The 22497-nt window shown below is 36.7% G+C and overlaps 1 protein-coding gene across 1 annotated transcript in view; it reads left to right on the forward strand.

The window, feature by feature from the left end:
- Positions 1–22497, forward strand: part of MAN2A1 (mannosidase alpha class 2A member 1) — a 166056-nt gene that overhangs the window by 104001 nt on the left and 39558 nt on the right. Inside the window, exons 13-16 of the mRNA XM_077757165.1 lie at positions 8881–9046; positions 10706–10924; positions 11678–11800; positions 15189–15303. Coding sequence (XP_077613291.1) covers positions 8881–9046; positions 10706–10924; positions 11678–11800; positions 15189–15303 — 623 coding nt within the window. The remainder of the gene's footprint in view (positions 1–8880; positions 9047–10705; positions 10925–11677; positions 11801–15188; positions 15304–22497) is intronic.

The raw sequence follows: 22497 nt of genomic DNA on the forward strand, positions 1-22497 counted from the left end.
AAGTCTCAGTCTTTGTGAAACCAGAGTTTAGCCTTCATTTTCAAGAGGAATAGTGTGACCTGGTGTTAGTTTCCTGTTGTGCTGTAACAAATTACTGCAAACGTAGTCTCTTAAAAAAAAAACGCTCAGTTACTGTCTTACCTACAGTGTGGGAGATCAGAAGTCCAAAGTCCATTTCACAGGCCTGAGAGGTGTTGGCGGAGCTGGTTCCTTTTGGAGGCTCTGAGGGGAGGATGTTTCCTTGCCTTGTTCATCTTCTGCAGGCCACCTGCGTTCCCTGGCCGGTGAATCCTTCTACACATATTCCAGCCTCTTCCCGCTTGGGTTGTCATGTGGCCTTCTTCTCAATTGGACCTTCCTGTATCTCTCTGATAGGGACCCTTGTGATTATATAGGGCTCAGTTGGCTAATTCAGGAAATCTCACCATCCCAGGGTGTTTAATTGAATCGCATCTGCAAAGTATTTGCCATATAAGTAATTCATAGATTCTGAGGATTAGGAAGTTGGACATCTTAGGGGATGTCTACCTACCATACTATTGAAACCTAATTTTTGTATTTCCATTGAATAAGTGGATTCTGAGTTTGGGATAATTAATTTCAGAGCAGCAAGATAAATCTGTGTAGATGTATCTCAGGCACCTCAAATTCAAGAAGTCTGAACCTGGATTTATCACCTTCACCTTAAAACCTCCTCCCACTATCCAAGTGGTAGTTGAGTTCTTGGTTAATGGTATCACCGCATCTGTCTCACCCTAACTGGAAACCAGAAATTGTGGAAGACTGTTTTCCTGGTTTTACTCAGCCTTCTCCGAGGAATCCAAAAAATTTTTCCGGTACATTAGACTACCTGTTTCTCAGATTTGTTCTTTTTGTATTTCTACTACTTTTGTAACTTAGGTTTTCACATTTCCTACCTGGGCTGTTATAGCTACTTGCATGGTCTTCCTGCTTTTAATCTTCACTCTTAAATTTTTCCTCTACCTACCAACCAGAAGTATCTATTCAAAATGAATCTGACCATGTTAAACCTTCTCATCACTCCCTATAACATATAACTGGGTCTGTGTGCCTTATAATGATTTAAAGATACCCACTCCTCACTGTGATTTGGTGATTTAGTGATTTAGTTCCCTTTCTAGCTCATATATTGATATTTTAGAGGTTCACTTTACTGTAGATTTTAGTGGTATTGGGTTGCTTGTATGTCCTGGAAATAACATCCTTTTTCTTCTATCTGTGCTTTTATTCTTACGGTTGTTGTCCCTAGGATGTGTTTCTCTACTTTTCCTTTACCTGGCTATCTCTCCCTTGGCCCACGTTTAAAAAGTTGCTTGTTTACGTTGTTGTTGTATTTTTATGATTACTTTAAAAATACATACTTTATGCAGAATAGGATTTTATATCCAAAGTATTAAGAAGAAGTTTCAGAGTATTCACTAATGATACCAGAATCTAGAGGAAGTACCTTGTTAATAATGTATTTTATTTTTTTTGCTGAATGTACTCTGTTGTTAAATGTATCTGTGGAATTTGTAATTTCAAATATTTCTCCTTTTAGAATTTCATTCAGTTTAATTTTGATGTATTCAGTTTCTGTGGTGAAATTGTTTACCTTTTCATCTCTTTATTCTTATTTTCCTCTTTCTTTGGACACTTTAATCGGTATTTTAAAGTCTTCTCAGTTAACTCCATTATCTGCATCATGTGTGGCTCTAATTCTTTTTGTCTTTTTCTCCATGGTGTTTAATCATGTGGCTGTCTTTTGGGATGTGTCGAAGTTTTATATTAAGTGGTAGACAGTGTGTATGAAATTTACATAGGCTGCAGAAAATATCTTCTAGAAAGCATTCAGTCATCCTCCAATCAAGCACTATGGTAAACTGAGGCTAATTCATATCTTGGTCGTCTAGCTCTCCAAGTTTTCAACTACTAGTCTAGTATATTCTGTAGGCACTACTCCCTGGTAGGTTCTAAAATGTCATGAGATGTCTCTGCTTTACTTTTCATAAGCTTTCTGTTTAGGTTGTAAGCCTCCCTTTCTGTGTAGCACCCCAATGTTTGTCACATGAACCAACGAGAAAACAAAATGTACACTTGAAACCTCCTAAGCTCCCACTAAATGCATTTTGGCCTCTTTTCCCACTGTGATCGCCCTCCAGGCTTTTCATGAAACTTAACCTTTCCCAGTGCTGAGAATTGGCATGTCCCAGGGTAAAAATGGCTAGAGAAGAAAGCTCACTTCTCTGAAGTTCTTTTCTCTCCTCAGCAGTTCACTGTTGCCTCCAAGCAGATGATTACTATATTTATCTGGGGTTTCTAGTTGGCCCGTAGAATTGAGAGCTCTTGTGTGTCAGCTACTCCATCTCTCCTAGAAGCTGAAGCAGCATTTATATTTCACCTTCAATTTGATCGTTGTAAAATGTTCACTTTTTCTACGTGGGTGTTTATGTTGCTATTGATTTGTAAAAGCACTTTACAAATTTCCCAAATTTGATTTTCCTTTTATTTTTTTATTCCTTAATCTTATTTTTAAGATAGAAAATGTTTAAGCTTTTGTTATCAAATATTCTTCCCTTTCACTTTGCCTTTTTTTTTTTTTTTTTTTTACTGTTACAGAGATCTCTGTGCCACAAATGGTATTTTTTCTCCTACTAATCTTGTATTATTGTTTACATTTCTACATTTTTTAAATCTAGAATCAGTGCTGGCATATTACTTTGGTGTGTCTGTTTAACCATTTTGTCTTGCCTATCTGTTACTATAGATACATTATAGAATTATCTTCCCCTCTTTTTCCCAACAAGAGAATTTCAGTGGAATTTTAGTTAGCAGTGTGTAAGATTCATGAATTAATTTGGGGGAAATTTTTTTTAGCAGTTTTTTAGTTTTCCCTCCTAAAAATATAAATATCTCCGTGTATTCATTTTTATGTCTCAGTAAAGTTTTATCATTTTCTGTACATGCAGTCATTTTGTATAAAATTAATTTCCTATTTTGTATACTCCTGATTAATTCTTAATCATCCTGCCACCTTCTTGTGTGTGTCACAGGGTGCTCTGTGCGTACGCTTGTCTTATTACCTACCCTGTTACATTGAACTTAACAGTTTCTTTTTCTATTTTTTTAATACAATTCATTATCAGATAGGCTAACATACAGTGTGTAAAGTGAACTCTTGGTTTTAGGGGTAAATTTACCTGGTTCATCGCTTACATACAACACCCAGTGCTCATCCCAACACGTGCTCTTCTTAGTGTCCATCACCCATTTTCTATCTCTGTCTTCTCTTAGATTAGAGGTACTACCAGGACAGGGGCTATGTATTCACATTCTTAAGTTTATAACTACACATACCAAGAGATATCCTTCTGTCCTTTTCTCTTGCTTTTTAAATTATCCATATGCATGCCATGTGGTTACTTGGTACATGGATGTATTGTATGCCCCTGTGCATTTATTTCCAGGGCCCCTCCCATGTCATCTGAACTCTTGTTTCAAGGTATCTGTGTTATCACATACATGGTTTTGTTAATTTCTGTCATTTAGATTTTTATATGCTTTACACAGACAAGCATTCAAGGCAGCTCAGTGACCGGGGTTAATTAAAACATTCACTCCACCATCCATTGTGATTCATGTACCAGAGTCCCTGGTCAGGACTCCAGGAGGATCTTGTAAGGAAGTGGAGAGATTTAATTGCTGTTGAGATGGCACTTTGTTCCAGGTCTGAGCTATGTGATTTTCTAAACATTTTATCATTTAACCCTAATAAGAGTCTTGTCTACTGATTTTATAGATGAGGATGTTAAGCCTTGGAGAAATGAAATAACTTGCTCAGGCCTCTCGAATTATAAGTGCTCTGGTGGGGTTTTCAGCCTGAATTTGCTTCATTCCAGAACCCAGGAATCATAGAACTATGTAATTTTTGAAGAACTGACATGTCTCAAAAAGGATCCTTTTGTTTTTAATATCTTCACCCCCCCCCCTTCCCCCCCNAAAGACTTCAAGTGTAGAAATTAAAATTTCTATACACATATAAATCTATATATTTTCACAATCAGAAAATTATAGAAGTTCACTACTTTTCTTTAGATTACGCTCCACTAATGGGGCTACTTAGAGAAGATGAATATATTCTTCCTTGAAATGAATTTTTTACTGTGCTGTCATTGATTAAGAATCAGACTGAACTTTAGTCTTCTTTATTCTTTACTTTCTCTGTAATCTTGGATCTGTCATTTCCCCTGCATTTGCAAAGAGGTTAATTATATAGCTTGTCGACGTTAAAATCATTTTTTTGTGAAATTGAAGTAATAGAAATGAAAATAATCTGATAAAACCCTAATGCCCCACACTAGTAGGCTTCTTTTATAAATGATACGTTCACCTAATGGGATTTTTGTGCATTACTCATTTATCAACTATTTATTGAATGTTATTCTGTGTCAGGTACTACACTAGGCACGTGAAGTTACAGTGATTGTTCATATAACCTAGTGTTTGCTTAATTGGTTTTAAACTGCATTTAAAGGAGACTTGCAAATACTTCTCATTTTTATCTCCCTTACGTGGTCATAAATATACGTAATGCTTTTTAAATGTTTTCCTTGAATATTGTTTTGTTTACCTCACGTAGTGAGGTTATAAGATTAGCTCCTTAGTGTTCCTTAGTGCATTGCAAGATTTTTTTCTGTTCCAGTGTTCCAGTTTATAAATTTTCTTTCACAAATATACTGAAATATAAATAGCTCTTTGTTCATCCTGAGCTTTCTGAAGAGAGAGGCTCTGTGGGTATCTGGCCATCAGTGAGAAGAGAAAGTTCTTCACATAGGAATTTGGAGCTAAGGGAATCTCCACATTGAAACCTCAGTTGTCAAAAATGTGCTTATAAACTTGACCTGTGAGTAAAATGGTTGAGAAGATGGCTAGGGAGGTAAGGCCAGGTTTTGAGCCTTGTGGCACTTTTCACTGGGTCGCTGTTGGCAAAATACTTAGCTTCAGTGACTCAGTTTCCTACCTTTCCAGTGGGAAGGATGAAAGGCTGTGTCTTACAGGTTGCCCATACAGGCCTGAGGGCTAGGCCTCGTATATAGGAAGCAGTCTAAACAGTAGTTCCAAGGTCACTCTGACCAACAGACCTACTTCTTCCACTCTGCCTTTCATCCATTGCTAGAAGGAAGCCCAGGTGGTCCTAATCATCGTGGGCACTGATTAGACTTGCCTTAAAGAGGGGACTTGGATTGCTGCAGTTGTCTTTCTTAACATGAAATCAATCATTTCTACAAAAGGGGCGAAGGAATTCTAAATATACTCCTCCTCGGTAGAGTCTTCAAGGACAGAACCATGTTTAGAGTGGAATTCTAATTCTCCCATAAAATGATTCCTGGTTTGACATGAGCATGCAGATGTCCTTCATTTTTCTTCTTTCCTTTTTTGTCTCAAAGTAGATCATAATCTGTCATGTAATTTGGTTGACAGATAGCATATAAATGCTTTGTCTGCTTTGTCGTCATGAGGTGAGAGGTTGTTCCTTTTATGTAGAGAATTGAGATACTTGCTGTAGCCCCAAGTTAGGGGGGTTTAGTGTCCTAGTGAGAACTAGGAGGCTGGATGGGACTTGATGACAGATGATTGAAAGTCAATGTAAATGTGGGGACAACTGGGAAAGAAAAGTTCTGAGCTTCCTGTACAGTTACTTCCAAGATGAAATAGAAATTAACTATCCTGATTTTTAGGATATAAATGTTACTCTTTTCTTTTGTTACTGTGGATCAAGTATTACTAATTTTCAATAACTGAGTTTGACATTTAGGATATTGAAACCTGTTGGTTTTATTCACAACTGATGGGTTTAAATAGATTCATATTTAGGGAGGTTGGCAGTGTAACAAATGTTTGACTACCAAATATGATAATGAAAATGAACACTTAGTGACCTGTGGGTGACTCAGTTGGTTAAGTGTCCAACTCTTGATTTTGGCTCAGGTCATGATCTCATGGTTCCGTGAGTTCAAGCCCCATGTAGGGCTCTGTGTGAACAACATGGAGCCTGCTTGGGATCCTCTCTATATCCCCCTCTCTCTGCACCCACCCCACTGATGTTTATGCTCTCTTTCTCGGAATAAATAAACTTTAAAAAAAGTTAAAAAAAAGAAAATAAATATTTAGTTAAGTTTTGATCGTGTACTTATTTCGAAAGGAAATATAATTAACATATGATTATACTTCTCTGTACTCCACTTAAAATGTATGTAGTTAGGAGTTTGAGTGTATATGTCAGGTAAGTTTGTGCTGTTATACACTTGAAAAACATGGTGTTAATCTCTAATTATAGTAAAAAATTATTTTCTTAGTGCACCATTATACTTGTATACTCTACACATTTAGGTTTTTTTTGAATAGATTCCTGGCATGATAATCATATAATCATTCAATACAGTAGAAACATCATTATGGTCAAATACTAATTAGCTACTAAAACAAAACAAAACAGATCTTAGTTCATAGCTTATTATAAAAATCTATGTAATATGTACAAAACCAAATGTGTGGTGAAAATTATTATTTGCTTTAAATGTGAATCATTTTCCCCCCTATGGGCAATGGAAGGAATCAGTGTTCTGGATGCTTATTACCTAATTTATTGCTTGGACACATGTTACAGTTTATTATTCAAAGCCTTAATGACCATCTCTGTGTAGTGGAGCATCCAAAGAACTTGCCAGTAGGAATTCTAGGTTCAGAACCTGGATGTGCTCCAGGGCTTCAACAAAATTGGGAAACTGGCCTGAATCTTCAGACCGTATCTTAGGGTTCTTCACATACTACCTCTAAGCCTCTGGGAGCATAGGGTTCAGCAGTGAATCACTCATTTCCAGGATGATGGTTTGAACATCTTTGGTGCTGAGGTTGGGTGATTCTCAACTGTTTTACTTCCCCCTTGCACCTTAGGAATATAGTATTGTCTTGCGGTAACAATGAGTCATGGCAGTTGTGATTCTCTAGATGGATTTGTGATGGAACAAGTCTGGTGACTTGTAAGCAAGCTCTAGTAGAAGGGAGCAAGAGGGTACAAATAGGTTGGCAGATCACTCAGGTAAGTCTGTTAAGCATACCTCTCAAGAGGGCATTGCGCTCATTATCCTTTAGAATTGCTTCTGTGGATAATAGGGTTCTACCTAGTACCTCTAAGCTTCAGTATCCTTTGTAAATACGTTTTTGACTACATGGCTTTAGTCACTCTTCTCTCATACACATTTGGTATCTCCATGAACATAAGTGATGTAAATTAGCTTGCGTGATCCTGATACACACTATAAGTGCCATTCTTATTGCTGTATTGTCACTTTGGGCATCTAAGAATATTATTTCTATCATAAGTGCTTCCCCTCATAAACCATTTATAAGTCAAACATGTTCTAGCTTTTATGCTCCATGGTCTTTTTTTTGTGTGTTTTCCTGTTGCCCTTCACTTGAGTTTTGACCACTTTGGGCATTAATTTTATTTCTTAAGTGATTGGCAATGCAATTGAAATAACACAGGGCACATGTAGAATAAAATATCACTACGATGCTTTCTGATGCACTAAGTACTACACAAGACTAGTTTGTTTCTACCATCTCTGACGTAGCTACCATGAGTCAGGGGGAGATGGGGTTGCTACATGACTATTCAGTTCTGTGTTCCTGCAGTTATAGAATTGCATAGGAAACCAAAATATTTCAGATCATGAAAATACTAATAAATCAGAGAGTTATATTATTCATGCATCCTCTCTTGAAATACCTCTTGATTTATTTGAATATAATGGGATTCAAATTGATTATAAAATAAAATCATAAATCTTTCAAAGGCTGTGTATCTCATGCCTGTGATATGATGGTATAGAATGTTTCTGCACACAGGCAAAGCCATGAAACAATGGGGATCTTCCAGACTTACACAGCTGAGAAAATCAAGGATGCTAGATACTCCAACTAAGAATGCTTTCAGTATCAAAGAGATGAGAGAGGACTTTAGGAAAAGATGAAGTCCTTGGATATTTTCTACAAATGTAGTTTTGTTTAAAGCCACCCTGTAAAAATCAAATGTTACATGAAGGATGTCATAATGTGTTAATATAAAATATTCTTGGAAGAAGTTCTGCCAGAAACCCCAGTTGATTCATTTTTTGTTCATTCTAAGAAATTGCAAATATTACCTAACCTTACCTTAATAGTTTGTATTGTCCTTTTTCTAGCTAGTCCCAATCAAACCATTTTTTAGCACTGTTATAAAATTTTAGTCCCTATTTTAAGTGGTCTCACTTTAGTTGATCTTTTCTCCAGAACTAATGCTCTTGAATAATAAGGCCCTCCAATATAAATATATATATATGTGTGAATTAATGTGAATCTGCATGGATAGCCATACATTTTTGCTGTGTTTTAGTGGTCTAACAGGAATGTCAGAACTTTAATTTAAATTAATTGTGACTAAAATACCAATAGGCAGTATATGGGGTTTTTTACTCAGTGAGATTAGGCAGGGATCAGGATATTAGATGTGTCAAGCTGATTATTTTAGAAAGACTAATAAAACCATGTTGTATATAGGTCATTTTCTGGGCCATGGAAATAACTTTATTATAGTTCTGTTAATGTCTTACATATGTATAGCATTTTATTCTTAGAAAGTGAATCATTATTTCATTACCCTTTGTACTGTGTTATTTGTGATGAAACTGTGTATTCTCCAGAAATTTTGCCAGAATGTTTCTTGTAAGTCTTCTCCACGTGTTTGACTTTATGACTGTGTATGAGCTGAATCCTAACCCATAGTGTGAAAGAAGTAAAAATATTTTTAAGACCTAAGAAGTGAAACAGCTGTTTTTGCAGGTACCTGGTGGTCTGTAATCCTTCAGAACAAGACCGAATCTCCGTGATCTCTGTCTACGTGAGTTCCCCCACAGCACAAGTGTCTTCTGCTTCAGGAAAGCCAGTGGAAATTCAAATAAGTGCAGTTTGGGATACAGCAAATACTATTTCACAGACAACCTATGAGGTATGTTTTTTGCCATGGAACTTGTATGCATGCCCATCTTGAGCTGTCAAATCAATGTGTGTGAAGTGGTGAAAATTGTAAATACCAGAGGATTTAACTGGCCACTTAAATGACACTGAAGGAAGATAGATCCTAGAGTGCCTGGGTGGCTCAGTTAGTTAAGCATCTGACTCTTGATTTCGGCTCAGGTCATGATCTCACAGTTAATGAGATCGAACTCATGTTAGCTCTGTGCTGACAGTGAGAAGCCTGCTTGGGATTCTCTCACTCCCTTTCTCTCTCTTCCTCTCCCCTGCTCATGTTCTCTCTGTCTCTCTGTCTCTCTCTCTCTCAAAATAAGTAAACTTTAAAAATAAATAAATAAAGGATGGGACACCTGGGTGGTTCAGTTCGTTAGGCGTCTGACTTTGGCTCAGGTTGTGATCTCGAGTTCATGAGTTCAAGCCCTGCGTCAGGCTCTATGCTGACAGTTCAGAGCCTCGAGCCTGCTTCAGATTCTCTGTCTGCCCCTCCCCTCCTCATTCTTTGTCTCTCAAAAGTAAATAAACAGTAAAAAAAAAAAATTTAAATAAATAAATAAAGGAAAATAAATCCTTTGTTTCCTGTAATACTGATATCTTTGTTAGTGTGTATACTGTATGTTATTATTAGTATATGTTATTAGCATGTACATTGCATCTCTCTCTAAATATCGTAATTTTTTCTTGAAGTAATGAAGTAATCATTACTCATTAAATTTTGAATGTTTTTTGTTTAGCTCAATTTAATAACAGTATGCATATGGAAATTAAGGTAAATAACCATTTATCTCAGAAAAGCATACTTCTGGCTTTTCCTTGCAAAGGTAACGCAACACACCATGAAAGAAAGACTCCCCAAGATATAGGAAGGTGCTTTTTACTGAAATATAACAATGGAAAATTGGGACTCCAGTGATAGACGTTTTTGGAGAAAATTTCTTAAAGTAATATTAACCTCAACTTTTCACTAGAAAAGTTCAGTCTGGAAGTGCAGTTTAAAGCGTGCATTTCTGAAGACACCACCATCAGCTAGGAACTCTAAATGAGAATTACTTTGCTTGTTAAGAGCCATTGCTGACTGCTTTCATAAATTCATAATCCTTTAGGTAAAAAGGAAAAATCTAAAAGAAGTTTTGGTCAGATGTTATAGGAAGCACCCTGTCTAGAAAATGGCAAGAAGCTCCTGGAAGGTCTTATCTTACAATGTGTGCTTCCTTTATGCTTTGTGCATTGTCTGCTAGACCCCCGGGCATTTGATGGCTGCTGTTAACATGCTTAATATTTATAGTATTGTGTTTACCGCTTTTATTTTTAATGTACTTGAGTATCATAGTATTATAAAAAGATTCCTGATAATTAGGAAAAATCATTGTTCACAGTAAGCTCTTACCTTAATGGAGAATTTTGTCCTCTGAGCATCCATTAAGAGCGCTGTAGGACAATTGAGGATGCTCGTATAATTTCATATATTGAATGAAAGCATTAATGCCTTTGATAATTCTACCACTGTGAAGTTATTATAGAATAGTGTTAGATGCTTTTTAAAATGTTGTCGTTTTTTTTTGTTTTTACTAGACATACAAATGCTTTTCTTTCAGATTGCATTTCTTAAAAAACATCCCTCCTCTGTCTTTTAAAGATCTCTTTTCTAGCACGGATACCACCATTGGGAATGAAAGTGTATACAATTGTGGAATCAGCAAATTCAGATCCCCATTTAGCTGAGTATGTTCTATATAATGGTAACATCAAAGATAAAGGAATTTTCAACATGAAGAATGTGAAAAGTGCTGAGGAAGACATAACTCTAGAGAACTCCTTTCTTAAACTTAAGTTTGGTCCATCTGGGCTTATGGAGGTATGTTCTGAATAGTTTTCAAATTCATGGAAGGCTTATCACTTTTATTACAGTATGTGCAGACTGGGTATGCAAAGGGAGAAAAGTCAACCCAAATCCTCTTGGGAGAGAGGATAGAGGAGCAATATATATCTTATTTTTGTGGTCCACTGTGACCACTTGCTCCTAACGGGTGTGGTCTGTGGGTGGTACTGCTCCGTGAACTGTTTGTTACTGGTCCACAAGATAAGTACAGAAGCTGTAACTGTTTAGAAATGTTTGTGGAAACTTTGAAAGCACCATGGAACAGTAAATTTATGCCTATTGAATCTAATAATAAAAAATGCAACTGTATATTTGGTATGTCACTTTAAATGTAATTTTTGTAGTTCACTTTTATTGTGCCTCACAAAAATATTGGTCCATGCATATTGGAGATAAAAAAAATAAACCTGCTCCTTTGTGCAGAAAGTTTGAGAAGCAGTGATCCAGATCTCTTTATTTTGTTATCTCTTTCTGCTTTGAGGAAGAGAGTTCTGACTTTTTGTGTCTATTGTGAAAGTTTTAAATTCTGAGTATACAACATAAAAGTATACGTTTAAGTATAATATTTTGGGTGTTTCTCCAAGAATTGTAACACCAGAGGCTATTAGCATTTTTCAGTCTATCCTGAAGTCATTTTGTTTTCTTTTTAATCAATATACACATGGAACCAGATGCAACATCATTTCTATCTTCACAATGAGTTGTCTTTAAACATTTTTTTGTCCTTAGGAAATGATAAATAAAGATGATGGTAAGCGCCATGAAGTAAAAGTGCAATTTTCATGGTATGGAACCACCAGTAAAAAGGACAAAAGTGGTGCCTACCTCTTCTTACCTGATGGGGAAGCCAAGGTAAGTGCCAAAGAGCTGAGCAGTGAACAAGCATTAATTGAAAGAGTAATGAAGAAAAAACTAAGTGCATCTCATTATCTTGTCATCTGTTAGGAATAGATGAGTTGGTTCCACTGTTATATTTCCTTGTTGACATTTGGCAATTTATAGTAGAAAGCTAGGTACACAAATAATTTTGCAGGGTTGGAATCCATAAAGATGCTTCAATGAACAGTTGCTTTCCATGCAAAGAAGGTACGTTTGATTTAGGGCTCAAGTGCTCTTGTAGTGTTATATACATAAGTGGCACGGTATATATACAGAGACAAATGATCTAGCCATACGGAAAAATTAAATTGCCCCTGGCCATTTTTCTCCTTAACTTCTAGCACTTTAAAAAACAAAAACAAAAGAATTTCCTCTACCCTTGACTATAAAGGTAGTATATGAAAATTTTGGCACATTTTTGAAAATGCAGAAAACTGAAGAAAACAAAATCTGCCAACTATTCTCAACATGCAAACCAGTACCAACATTTTGATGTGTTTTTTTTATTGTCTTATTATGCATATCCCTTTGTCCCCCATTTTCAAGTGTTGTCTTATTACATATACGTATATTTCATGGTCCCAGTCTGGCAGTATGTTCTTTGAAAACACAATTTTAATATATACTGTTGTGATTAAAAACTTAGAGCTATAAGATGATTAAGGTCTGAGGGTGTAGTGTCCAACATGGTCAGTGTAGCTCATAATATTGTATTGTAATATGCGAGAGTAGAACTTAAATGTTCTTACACGTACAAAATGTGTGTGTGTGTGTGTGTGTGTGTGCATGTATCTGTATATATACATGACAAAAAGGAATTTCCTATTGTTACATATGTATATTTTCTCAAAGTACTTCACTACTGTGGCATTGTGATAAGCTTTCTTTGTAACATTCTTCTTATGCAGTATTGGTTATTTCCTGAGAATAACTTTCTGGAAGAGTCATTTTGTGTCAGTGGATGAGGCCTTTAAGGCTTGTACTTATACTATAAGTACAAAGTACTCATCTATCCTCGACAAAGATTGCGTAAATATTCACTCTAAACAGCGTTTTTGAGAGTTACTCTAACATACCACTCCAAGCACTGAGAATCAGCCATATTAAAAGCTTTATGTACAGTAATGGGTAAAAAATATTTTACTAATGAGATTTTGTGATTATTAAGAAGGCTGAACTTTGTTTATATATTTATTTCTCTCTCATATCTCTTTTATGAGTTAACTATGGAAGTTTTTTCTACATACCATTTTCCTACTGGTATGACTTGAGGATCTGTAAGCATTCTTTTTTTTTTTAAGTTTACTTGTTTATTTTGAGAGAAAGTGGGGGAGGGACAGAGAGAGAGGCAGAGAGAGAATCCCAAGCAGGCTCCATCCAGTTGGTGCAGACCCCAATGTGGGGCTTGAACTCACGAACCATGAGATCACGATGTGAGCCAAGAACAAGAGTTAGACACTTAACTGACTGAGCTACCCAGGTGCCCCTGTAAGCATTCTTTATATATGATAAAAGTTAATCGTTTTTTCTACTTATTGCAAAATTTTCCATCAGTGTGTCATTTAATTATTTTATGTTGTTGTTATAGTAGGTTTTAATTTTGGGGTAGTCCTATATTTTTTTTCCTTACAGCATCTTTTTTTTTTTTTTTTTTTTTAGCTTTTCTACTTACACAGGTTTTCTCCACTTGAGATTCTCCATATTTTCTTGCCTAGCGACCAGTCTCCTACAAATGTTACTTTTGTTCTAGAATTTATTTATTTTTTTGTTCTTATTTGTTTTTGTTTTACAGTTAAGAAGAGCCTGCTAACCAGCATCAAATAATAGATTTTAAAAAAATTTTTAATGTTTATTTATTTTTGAGAGAGACAGAGAATGAGCATGGGAAGGGCAGAGACAGAGGGGGAGACACAGAATCCAAAGCAGGCTCCAGGCCCTCAGGTGTCAGCACAGAGCCTGACCCTGGGTTTGAACTCCCAAACCGTGATATTATGACCTGAGCTGAAGTCAGACGCTCAACCGACTGAGCCACCCAGGTGCCCCTCAGATAATAGATTTTGAAGGATAGCATTGGCAACCCAAAGGATTCTAGTTTTTGTTGTCGTTTGTTTCGAATTTTTTAAATCAGTAAGGATTTAAAGGTAAATGGCTCATAGTAGCCATTCAGGGATGGGCAGTGGAGCATAAGTAGAAGCTGTGTCAGCGTGTTCTCTTGATAGCCTTTGTCATTGGACAGGAATTTTGTTTTTGATTGACTGTTCTTATGCTTACAAAAGGAAAGTAGCTGTACTTATAGAACATTATGCCTGGACAGTAGTGGCTATTTAAAATTATTTTATGTTTAGATAGCTCTAATATTAAATAAAAAGACCAAGGGAATTATCGTATGTTTGCAAAGAGAAAATATAAGAACACCAGGGAAGGAGATAGCAGGGTGCATCAGAAAATGGTAGGAGCCTAGAAATCCCCTTGCCAGGTTTCCTCTTCTTCCATTACTTTCTAGGTATACGGCAAAATTAGATCCAAGAACTTTGTGAACCCTAAAGCACTGTTAATTTCCAACTATTTTTCTGTAGCCAGACAAGTACATTTGGAAGAAGGTTGCACAGCTCTGAAGATCTGATGCTGCTTAGGTAGCTCACATTGCAAACCTGACTCTTCATGACCTTTCTGAGCTTGTACAGCCTGTAGTGTTCCAAGAAATAAGAATTTTTCATAAATACTTTCCGTTCCTTTATCACCAAAGTTACTTGTTTTATTCCCAGTTTTTCTTGACACTAGATTCTAAATAATGAAAACTAAACCAGTAGTTGCCATAGTTTTTTCAAGTTTGTAAATTTGCACTATATTCCACTAGTTCTTCCTAGTGAAAGGCCAGTCTGTTCTATACAGTAGAAAACCTAACCGTGATTACATGGTGTTTCTGAATCCTGCTTTCTGTTTGCTTAGATGACTCCCTGTAGTCATCCTTGCCACCTGCCCTGACCCCAGAACATTAGGGGGCCATGGTTCTAATAAATGTTTGCCTGGGAAAATGTCAGTGCTGTAGAATGAGTGGTATTTCTTATAAATCACCTATGGACTGTATAGGAGGATTTTAATTAGAAATTTTTATAGCTGGGAGGCATGTCTGTAGATCATCTAGGCCAGTCAGATTGTAAACATATTTATTATTTTCTATTTTCAGTACTTTCTGTCTAATGAAAAACCTTATAGTCCATTTTTATAGCATGTGCATATTCTGATACCTTGTAAGGTTTGGTTTTCACTTGAAATTGCAAATTATCAGGTGTTAAGCATTTGCCATCTTGGAAAAGTTAAAAGCCAAAATTTTTTCTTAAAAATGTCATTTCCTCCTCAGCCTTATGTTTATACAACACTACCCTTTGTCAGAGTGCAACATGGAAGGTTTTATTCGGATGTGACTTGCGTTTTTGAACGTGTTACCCATAGAGTCCGACTGTACAACATACAGGGTAAGGAAACCAAGAAGCACAATTGTGAAGCATATGTATACTGGTTCTTGAGTTTTTGTTTGTCGTCTTAATAAATTAGCAAGTGGATTTTGAAGATGATATGATCTTTCTAAATTTGCCATCGTTCTCATTGTGTGATTTCAAAACATAATGCTTCCCTTTGATCATCAAAAATGGTTAATCATATAACTCTCTGCATCTACATGTTCTTTTTTTCTGTGTATCTTCTCTTTTCCTGTCATAATATTTGTCTGAGTCATGAGTTCATTAATTGGAAACTTTATTTCTAAGATCTAAAAACAGTGTTGTTTTTATTTTATTTCATTTTGCAAAATGGAAATTATACCAAATATGGCTTTCAGTTAGTGGATCTCTGACTGCCTTTGACACACACACACACCCAACATATGGCCTGCCTTAAATATGGAAGGTATTCCAATAGCATGTATTATCAGTATTTAACTTTCTTTTAAGAAAAACGTTCATTACTAGTTCTTTTTGTTCACAACTCTTTAGCTGGTAGAGTATAAAATCAAGCAGTTGTTTATTGCTTTTAGGACAGTACTGAATAGCATCTTTATCAACCAGGTGATAGTAAGTGGGCTTCTAATCCTTTTAGGGACTTAATCATGAGCATTGGCACTGATCCTTCCCTAGGATTTGGGTAGAGCTGTGGTTCCCAGATAGTCTCAGTAAGATTTGCACATTTATGTTGGTTGACGTTGAATTCACCGGTTTTAGTATGGAGTACTTTTCCAACCACAAATTTAATCCTAATAACCAGACCAGTAACCATGGTATCAACTGTCTTAGAAAAAGAACCTCATGAAAATGCTACTTTAGGTCTTTCTTTGCTATTAGCTCTGCTGAAAAAGTTAGAAAAGGAAATATTGTTTTCCTGAATCTTTTTTTTAAATGTTTACTTATCTTTTTTTTTTTTTGAGAAAGAGAACGTGTGCCTGGGAGGGGGCAGACAGAGAGGGAGACACACAATCTGAAACAGGCTCCAGGCTCTGAGCTGTCAGCCCAGAGCCCAGCGCAGGACTCAAATTCACAAACAGTGAGATCATGACCCGAACAGAAGTCAGATGCTTAACCAACTGAGTTGCCCTCCCTGAGTCTTTATACCAGCAAATAAATAGTAAAGCATTTTAAAACTAATGATAAAATATATGGACAGGAACTGTTTACCTTTCAGGTAATGTGGAGAAACAAAGGGGACTTTAGAGAATGTTCACTTTGCTACCTATAAGGAAGTACGTATTTCTAAAGAAATCTTTTATTGAGTTTTTTCAGCTCTATGGTAAGTCAGAAAGTCTTTTTGCACATCCCTTTCTACTCTTTAAAAAAAATTTTTTTAAGCTTATTTTTGAGAGAGAGACAGCATGAACAGAGGAGGGGCAGAGAGAGAGAGGGAAGCACAGAATCCAAACCAGGCTCCAGCTGTCAGCACAGAGCCTGGCACAGGGCTTGGACCCAGAAACTGTGAGAGCTCATGACCTGAGCTGAAGTCATGGGCTTAGCCGACTGAGTCCCCCAGGTGCCCCAAAGGCAACTCTGCTCTTGCATAAGCTATTGTTCAACATCTCTGAGAGCTCTAAAATTACATTTTCAGCTATGGCCGAAGGTGTCATTTTATGGGTAGAAAATGGCAACATCACATGGGAGACCTGCTTCTCTACTTGTAGATTTGCTTACATCTATTGCTTTTAATGGAAAGTGTCTTCCTTGAGTACAGTATGGCACCCACTGTGGCACAGACTTGTGTTACCAAGCATGGTTCACCATTGTTTTTCATCAGTTAATGCTTCGGGATAGTTGTGTCTCAGAGTTAATGCTGAAGCAGCTCACCAGAGAATTCCAACTTCTCAATCAAGTATATTTGCCTAATTGCTTTTGCTTTTTAATTGAGTCTGTCTCCATCACTGCAGCTTCACAGTTTTTGCAGGTTGTCCAGGGGATCTGGATCTCATCACAGAGGATGGTTTCTATAAATTAAAGGGCCCTTCTCAGCTGCTGAGACTCTAAGCTTAGTTTGCCATCGTATCCCACTGGTCGATTTGGAAATGAGTAGGCCCTGACTTGCCTGTTTACTCATTCCAACAAACACGTATTTATTAGACCCTGAATCCTTTTCTCCTCATCGCTTTTCCCTTCCCGAGCAGTCCAAAATGCCCAGTGCTGGCTGACTCATAGGCCCTTGGCAGAACCAGGAACCACCAAGATTTAACTGACTCAGCCCTCCAAGTGACAGCGCTGGCTCTCTGGTCAGTTGAGAAACAGAAAGTTGTTCTCAGCTGGGCACGTAGAATATTAGCATTAAAAAAAATAAGAAAATAAGAATACAAACCTCAGATTGCCTCAGTTAAGAAACAGAAAGTTGTTCTCAGCTGGGCACATAGAATATTAACATTAAAAAAATTTAAAAAAAAAAGGATACAGACCTCAGATTGTCTCTGGATGTGACAGTGGGTGGAATAAACAGGCTGAAGCATTTGTATTAGATTTTTGTAGCTTGAGAGCAGAAAGCTTCAGAAGTTTGTGGGAAATGACAGATAAATAAGTTAGGTATAATGTGAAGTTAACTTAGAGTGCTTTTCCAGATGAGTTTTACTGTTCTTGCCTGGATTGAACCTGAAACCAGCGTATGTAACTATTCGAAGTGACATAGCAATCTTTCTTTTTGCTCTCTCAAGTCCAGAGCATTTATTTATTTATTTCTTTTTTCCAACATCAAAGTACCGTGGTTGGAGATGGAGATACAAGCTCACCTAAAAAGCTTTCATCCAAAATATACATCCTTCTAATGTTCGTATCTGAGCCTCTCTCAACAAATCTCCCTCTTGGGGGGAAAAAAAAAAATAAACCCAGGTGTGGAGAGACAGCCTTTGTTCTGTGGCCTTCATGACCCACTTCCATCTGTCCTTTGTTTTCACTCACCCTTGTGTGAAGGGTCAGGTTGTTGAGATCGTGGCTCATTGGGTTTTAATTAAATCACTAATCAAAACCTAAGGAAGAGATGTGAAGTCTTCAGGGTGTTTGGATTTTAGGGAGTTCAAAGTGCCTGAAAGGGGTCTGGTAATGCCACACCAAAGCAGCAATACTAAGAAATACTTGAAAGTTCTTCAGTGTTTTGAACTTTGGTCTCACAGCTTCTGGGTGATTGATCAAAATACGTGGACAGGATGTAGCTTTTCATCTGAGGTGCAAAGAAAATGTCAGCCAACTTCATGCTTTTGTATATCAGCTTTTGTTTAATATTTCTTAAAATAACAAAAATACCTACTTTCAGGTTTAACTTATTAGACTATCTTTGGATATATGCTAATTTTGTCCCCCTTTATACTGACCATATGTAGTTTATTCGGATGAGTACTAGTGAATAGAGCCTGTTTGTTGTTAGTACCAAATTTATGAGGCAGGAAAAAAAATGGGGTTTGAGGTAGAGAAACTATTAATATTATATGATTATATCCTATAATTGTGTTAGGTTACTAAACTATTAATTATACAGAAGATTTTATTACTTTTCAGCAATAAGAGTAAAGAAACAGCTGATATTATGAATTATCTACATTTATTGAGTGTCTATATATATTAAATCTTTCAAATTTGGTTTATTTGAAATATTCTTTTAAAAAGCTAAAGTAATACAAACCTGATAAAATATCCTTAAATTCCTCAATCTCTGTTTTAGTTGCTCTTTGACCCTTTTTTCTTCAAAGTAACTTTTGGCCCACATTAAGCTTTAAGAGAAAACAAAATGAGGAACAAATCAAATAGCACTTTTCCAAATGTTAAAAACCATGTCGTCATTACTGATTTCACAACAAACTGAGCTGGGAGGCATGAGTTCAACCAACTTTTTTTTTTTCCTGGTTTTATATTTAAGTTTTAGTTACTCTATTTGCATTCTCTCCAGATTCTGAAAATGGTAGGAGGTACAGTACAGCTTAAAGGCCTTTCTTAACATCATTTAAACTATTAAAAAACACGGTGTGTTTCTTTTCATTATTTTTCAGACATTACATTCAAAGGGGTTCAAGAAATATTAAATTAGAGGAAATCTTGTGCTCGCTAGCTGTAAAAGCTCTACAAGATCAGAGAGATTTGAGAGATTTCTAATGAAACATAATGCTTTGCCTTGTATCAGGTTAAATAAGAAATCCATTTGGTAGCACCCATAATTTAATGAAATGCCCTTTTGGAACCTTTTTTTTTCTCAAAGATTATTTAGTTTGTAGAAAGTAACATTTTTCTGGAGGAAAATGTGGGAGAAGTGAGGATTAATTTTTTCTTGTACTGTAATCATCTTTCATTCAGTTGAAGCTTTAAGTGTTACTAAATAGTCTACTTTAGCTTTTTTTGTTAATCTTGAATTGGAAGATAAAATGTGATACAAGCAGAAGCCCCTGTATCCCCTCTGGTTATATTTGATATTGTACCATCACAATAAGTACATACCTTGAGGTGACATAATGATCAGTAAGTGACATTTGCTAGCTGTGGCTTCATTTGTCTTCAGAGCTGTAATTATTAGACTTTGGTGCCCTAGTTTTCTGACATCAACAGCTACTTTAAAGAATTAGGTTGCTATGGGTTACCAATGTGTCATGTACATTTTCACTAGCACAATGTTCAGTTCCAGATCTGTTACAATATATATTTCTNAAACCATGTTTCAGCCCTTAGGAGAAATATCATAAATGTAATATTTTGGTCTATTTTCCACCAACATATTATAAAAGCACTATATGTAATGGATCTTGCTAAAAGAAAGCAAGTAGCCTGGAGGTAAAATGTAATGAACTGCCATCAAAAAGTATGGAAGAAAAGCCTTTCCTTTGGTTGAAATGACTGAATAATTTCCTTGCCTGGGCACATTTAACAGTGAAAAAGAGGTTGCTTAGTTTTTCTCTGTTTTGAATTTATAGCCTCAGTGGAGTCATAACATGACCCTTGACTTTTAGAGAGTCAAAGTGAACTTCATCTAGTTAAACACATTAGAGGATCACATTGGGAATTAGAGATCTGAATCTTTAGTTGTACCTTTAATCCTACTAGGGTGACCTTGAGATTGTCCTTTAATCTCTCATGGACTCAGTTTCTTAAGCTTATAGAAAGACGAGATGGTCAACTAGGTATAACTATTAAGGAGTCTTCACAAAACTTGGTATCACATAAAGTCTCTCTTGTTCGTAACTCCCTGCTCCTAAATTCATCTTCTAAGGATGTTTGAATCTGGACCTCCCATCCCTGGAGTCTTCCTACTTGTAAACAAGGTCTCAGAGCTTCACTTAAGTTGTTTTTATTTCCATAAAAAGATTCATGAGGATATTAAAATGGTTTGCAATCAATCTCTCATATTTTTTTCCCCAGGACTATGTTCCATATTTAGTTTGATTTAAGAGTAAAAAGCATTAAGTAAGTTATGGCTAGGCAGACTTAGGTAATTAAAACATTTCTGGAATACCATAATGTGCAATTGACTGCTAAAGATTTTTTTTTTCTGTTAATTGGAACTTTTAAAAATTGAAATAAGTAGCTATGTGTCGAATCTGATTATTCCCTACAGGCATGAAAGAGAAGGTTATTTTAAGGGACTATAAGCACACTCTGGTTACACAAATTCAGAACTCAGAGGTTATCTTGGGGGCTGTTTGACAGCAGCTGCTGTGTTGAAGGCATAGCTTCTTAGCAGGGAAGCCTCATCCCCCACAAATACGTGTTGCACTAAACTCAGATCAAGGGTATGGTGATGGGAAACGTAGGAGAGTTGTGATGGTTAAGAGCTCAGACTCCGGAGTCAACACATCTGCATGTCATTTCCAGCTCCCATCCCAGTTCTACTGCTTACCAGCTGTTTGACCTTGTGCAGTTTATTAACGTCCTTGGTTTGGGCATCCTGAAAATCGTGGCAGCATAGAGTCTACCTCGCAGGTGTGTCAGAGGATTAATTGAGTTAATATACATAAACCTGGCACCTACAGTGTGTTCTATCTCCTAAGAAGATGTGCAGGCCAGATGAGTTAGGCATAAGTGTTACAAAAGAGAGTAGCCTTGAGGCTTGGGGTGTTGGACACGATTTGATGAAGGAAGTGAGTTGTTGAGATGCTAGGTCTTAGAGAAATGTCACTTAAATAGGTAGAAAGGAGTAAAAGAACATTACAAAGTGTGAGGTGGGGTTGTTTCAGTCAGATATCCTTGTTCCTGTAAGATTTTGAAAAACTTGGGGCACCTAAGTGGCTCAGTCGGTTAAGCTTAGGTCATGATCTCACACTTCATGGGTTTGAGCCCTGCATCCAGCGCTGTGTTGACAGTTCAGAGCCCAGAGACTGCTTCAGATTCTGTCTCCCTCTCTCTCTCTGCTCCTCCCTCGCTCTCTCTGCTCCTCCCTCGCTCATGCTCTGTCTCTGTCTCAAAAAAATATTTTTTAAAAAATTGAAAATCTGTGTGCTACAAATAATATTTAAGCTGACTTCTAGTTTTTCTTTATACATTTAAAAAATTACAAAGGATGTTTTTTCTGGAATATAAATATTGACATTTAAGAAAAAACATATCCAGTGAGCAATTTGATAGCAAATCATGCATTTTTAAAAAGGCCTGAATAAGATCTTTTTTTAAATTTTTTTATTTGATGGAGAGAGAACATGAGCTGGGGTGGGGGGTGGGGGGGGGAGAGAATGAATCTTAAGCAGACTCTACACTCAGCACAGAGCCCTACCTGAGGCTTGATCTCGTGATGGTGAGATCATGACCTGAGCTGAAGTCAAGAGTCAGACCTTAACCAGCTGAGCCACCGAGGCGCCCCAAGATCATCTTTTTTTTTTTTTTTAATATTTTTATTTATTTCTAGGAGAGAGAGGGAGAGAGAGCGTGAGCATGGGAGGGTCAGAGAGAGAGAGGGAGACACAGACTCTGAAATAGGCTCCAGGCTGTGAGCTGGCAGTCAGCACAGAGCCTGACGCGGGGCTCGAACCCACGAACCGCGAGATCGTGACCTAAGCGAAAGTCGGACGCTTAACCGACTAAGCCACCCAGGCGCCCCCCCCAAGATCATCTTTTAAAGTCAAATTTCACACCCTTATTTTCTCCTTGAACTCATATTTCCATTCTACTTTCTCACAGAATTTTAAGTTCAAATAATATTTTTATGCTTGAGAGTCTTGTTATTGGTCAACCTTTCATAAC

The sequence above is a fragment of the Crocuta crocuta genome, unplaced genomic scaffold (assembly GCF_008692635.1).
Source record: "Crocuta crocuta isolate KB4526 unplaced genomic scaffold, BGI_CrCroc_1.0 scaffold131, whole genome shotgun sequence".
NCBI lineage: Eukaryota > Metazoa > Chordata > Mammalia > Carnivora > Hyaenidae > Crocuta > Crocuta crocuta.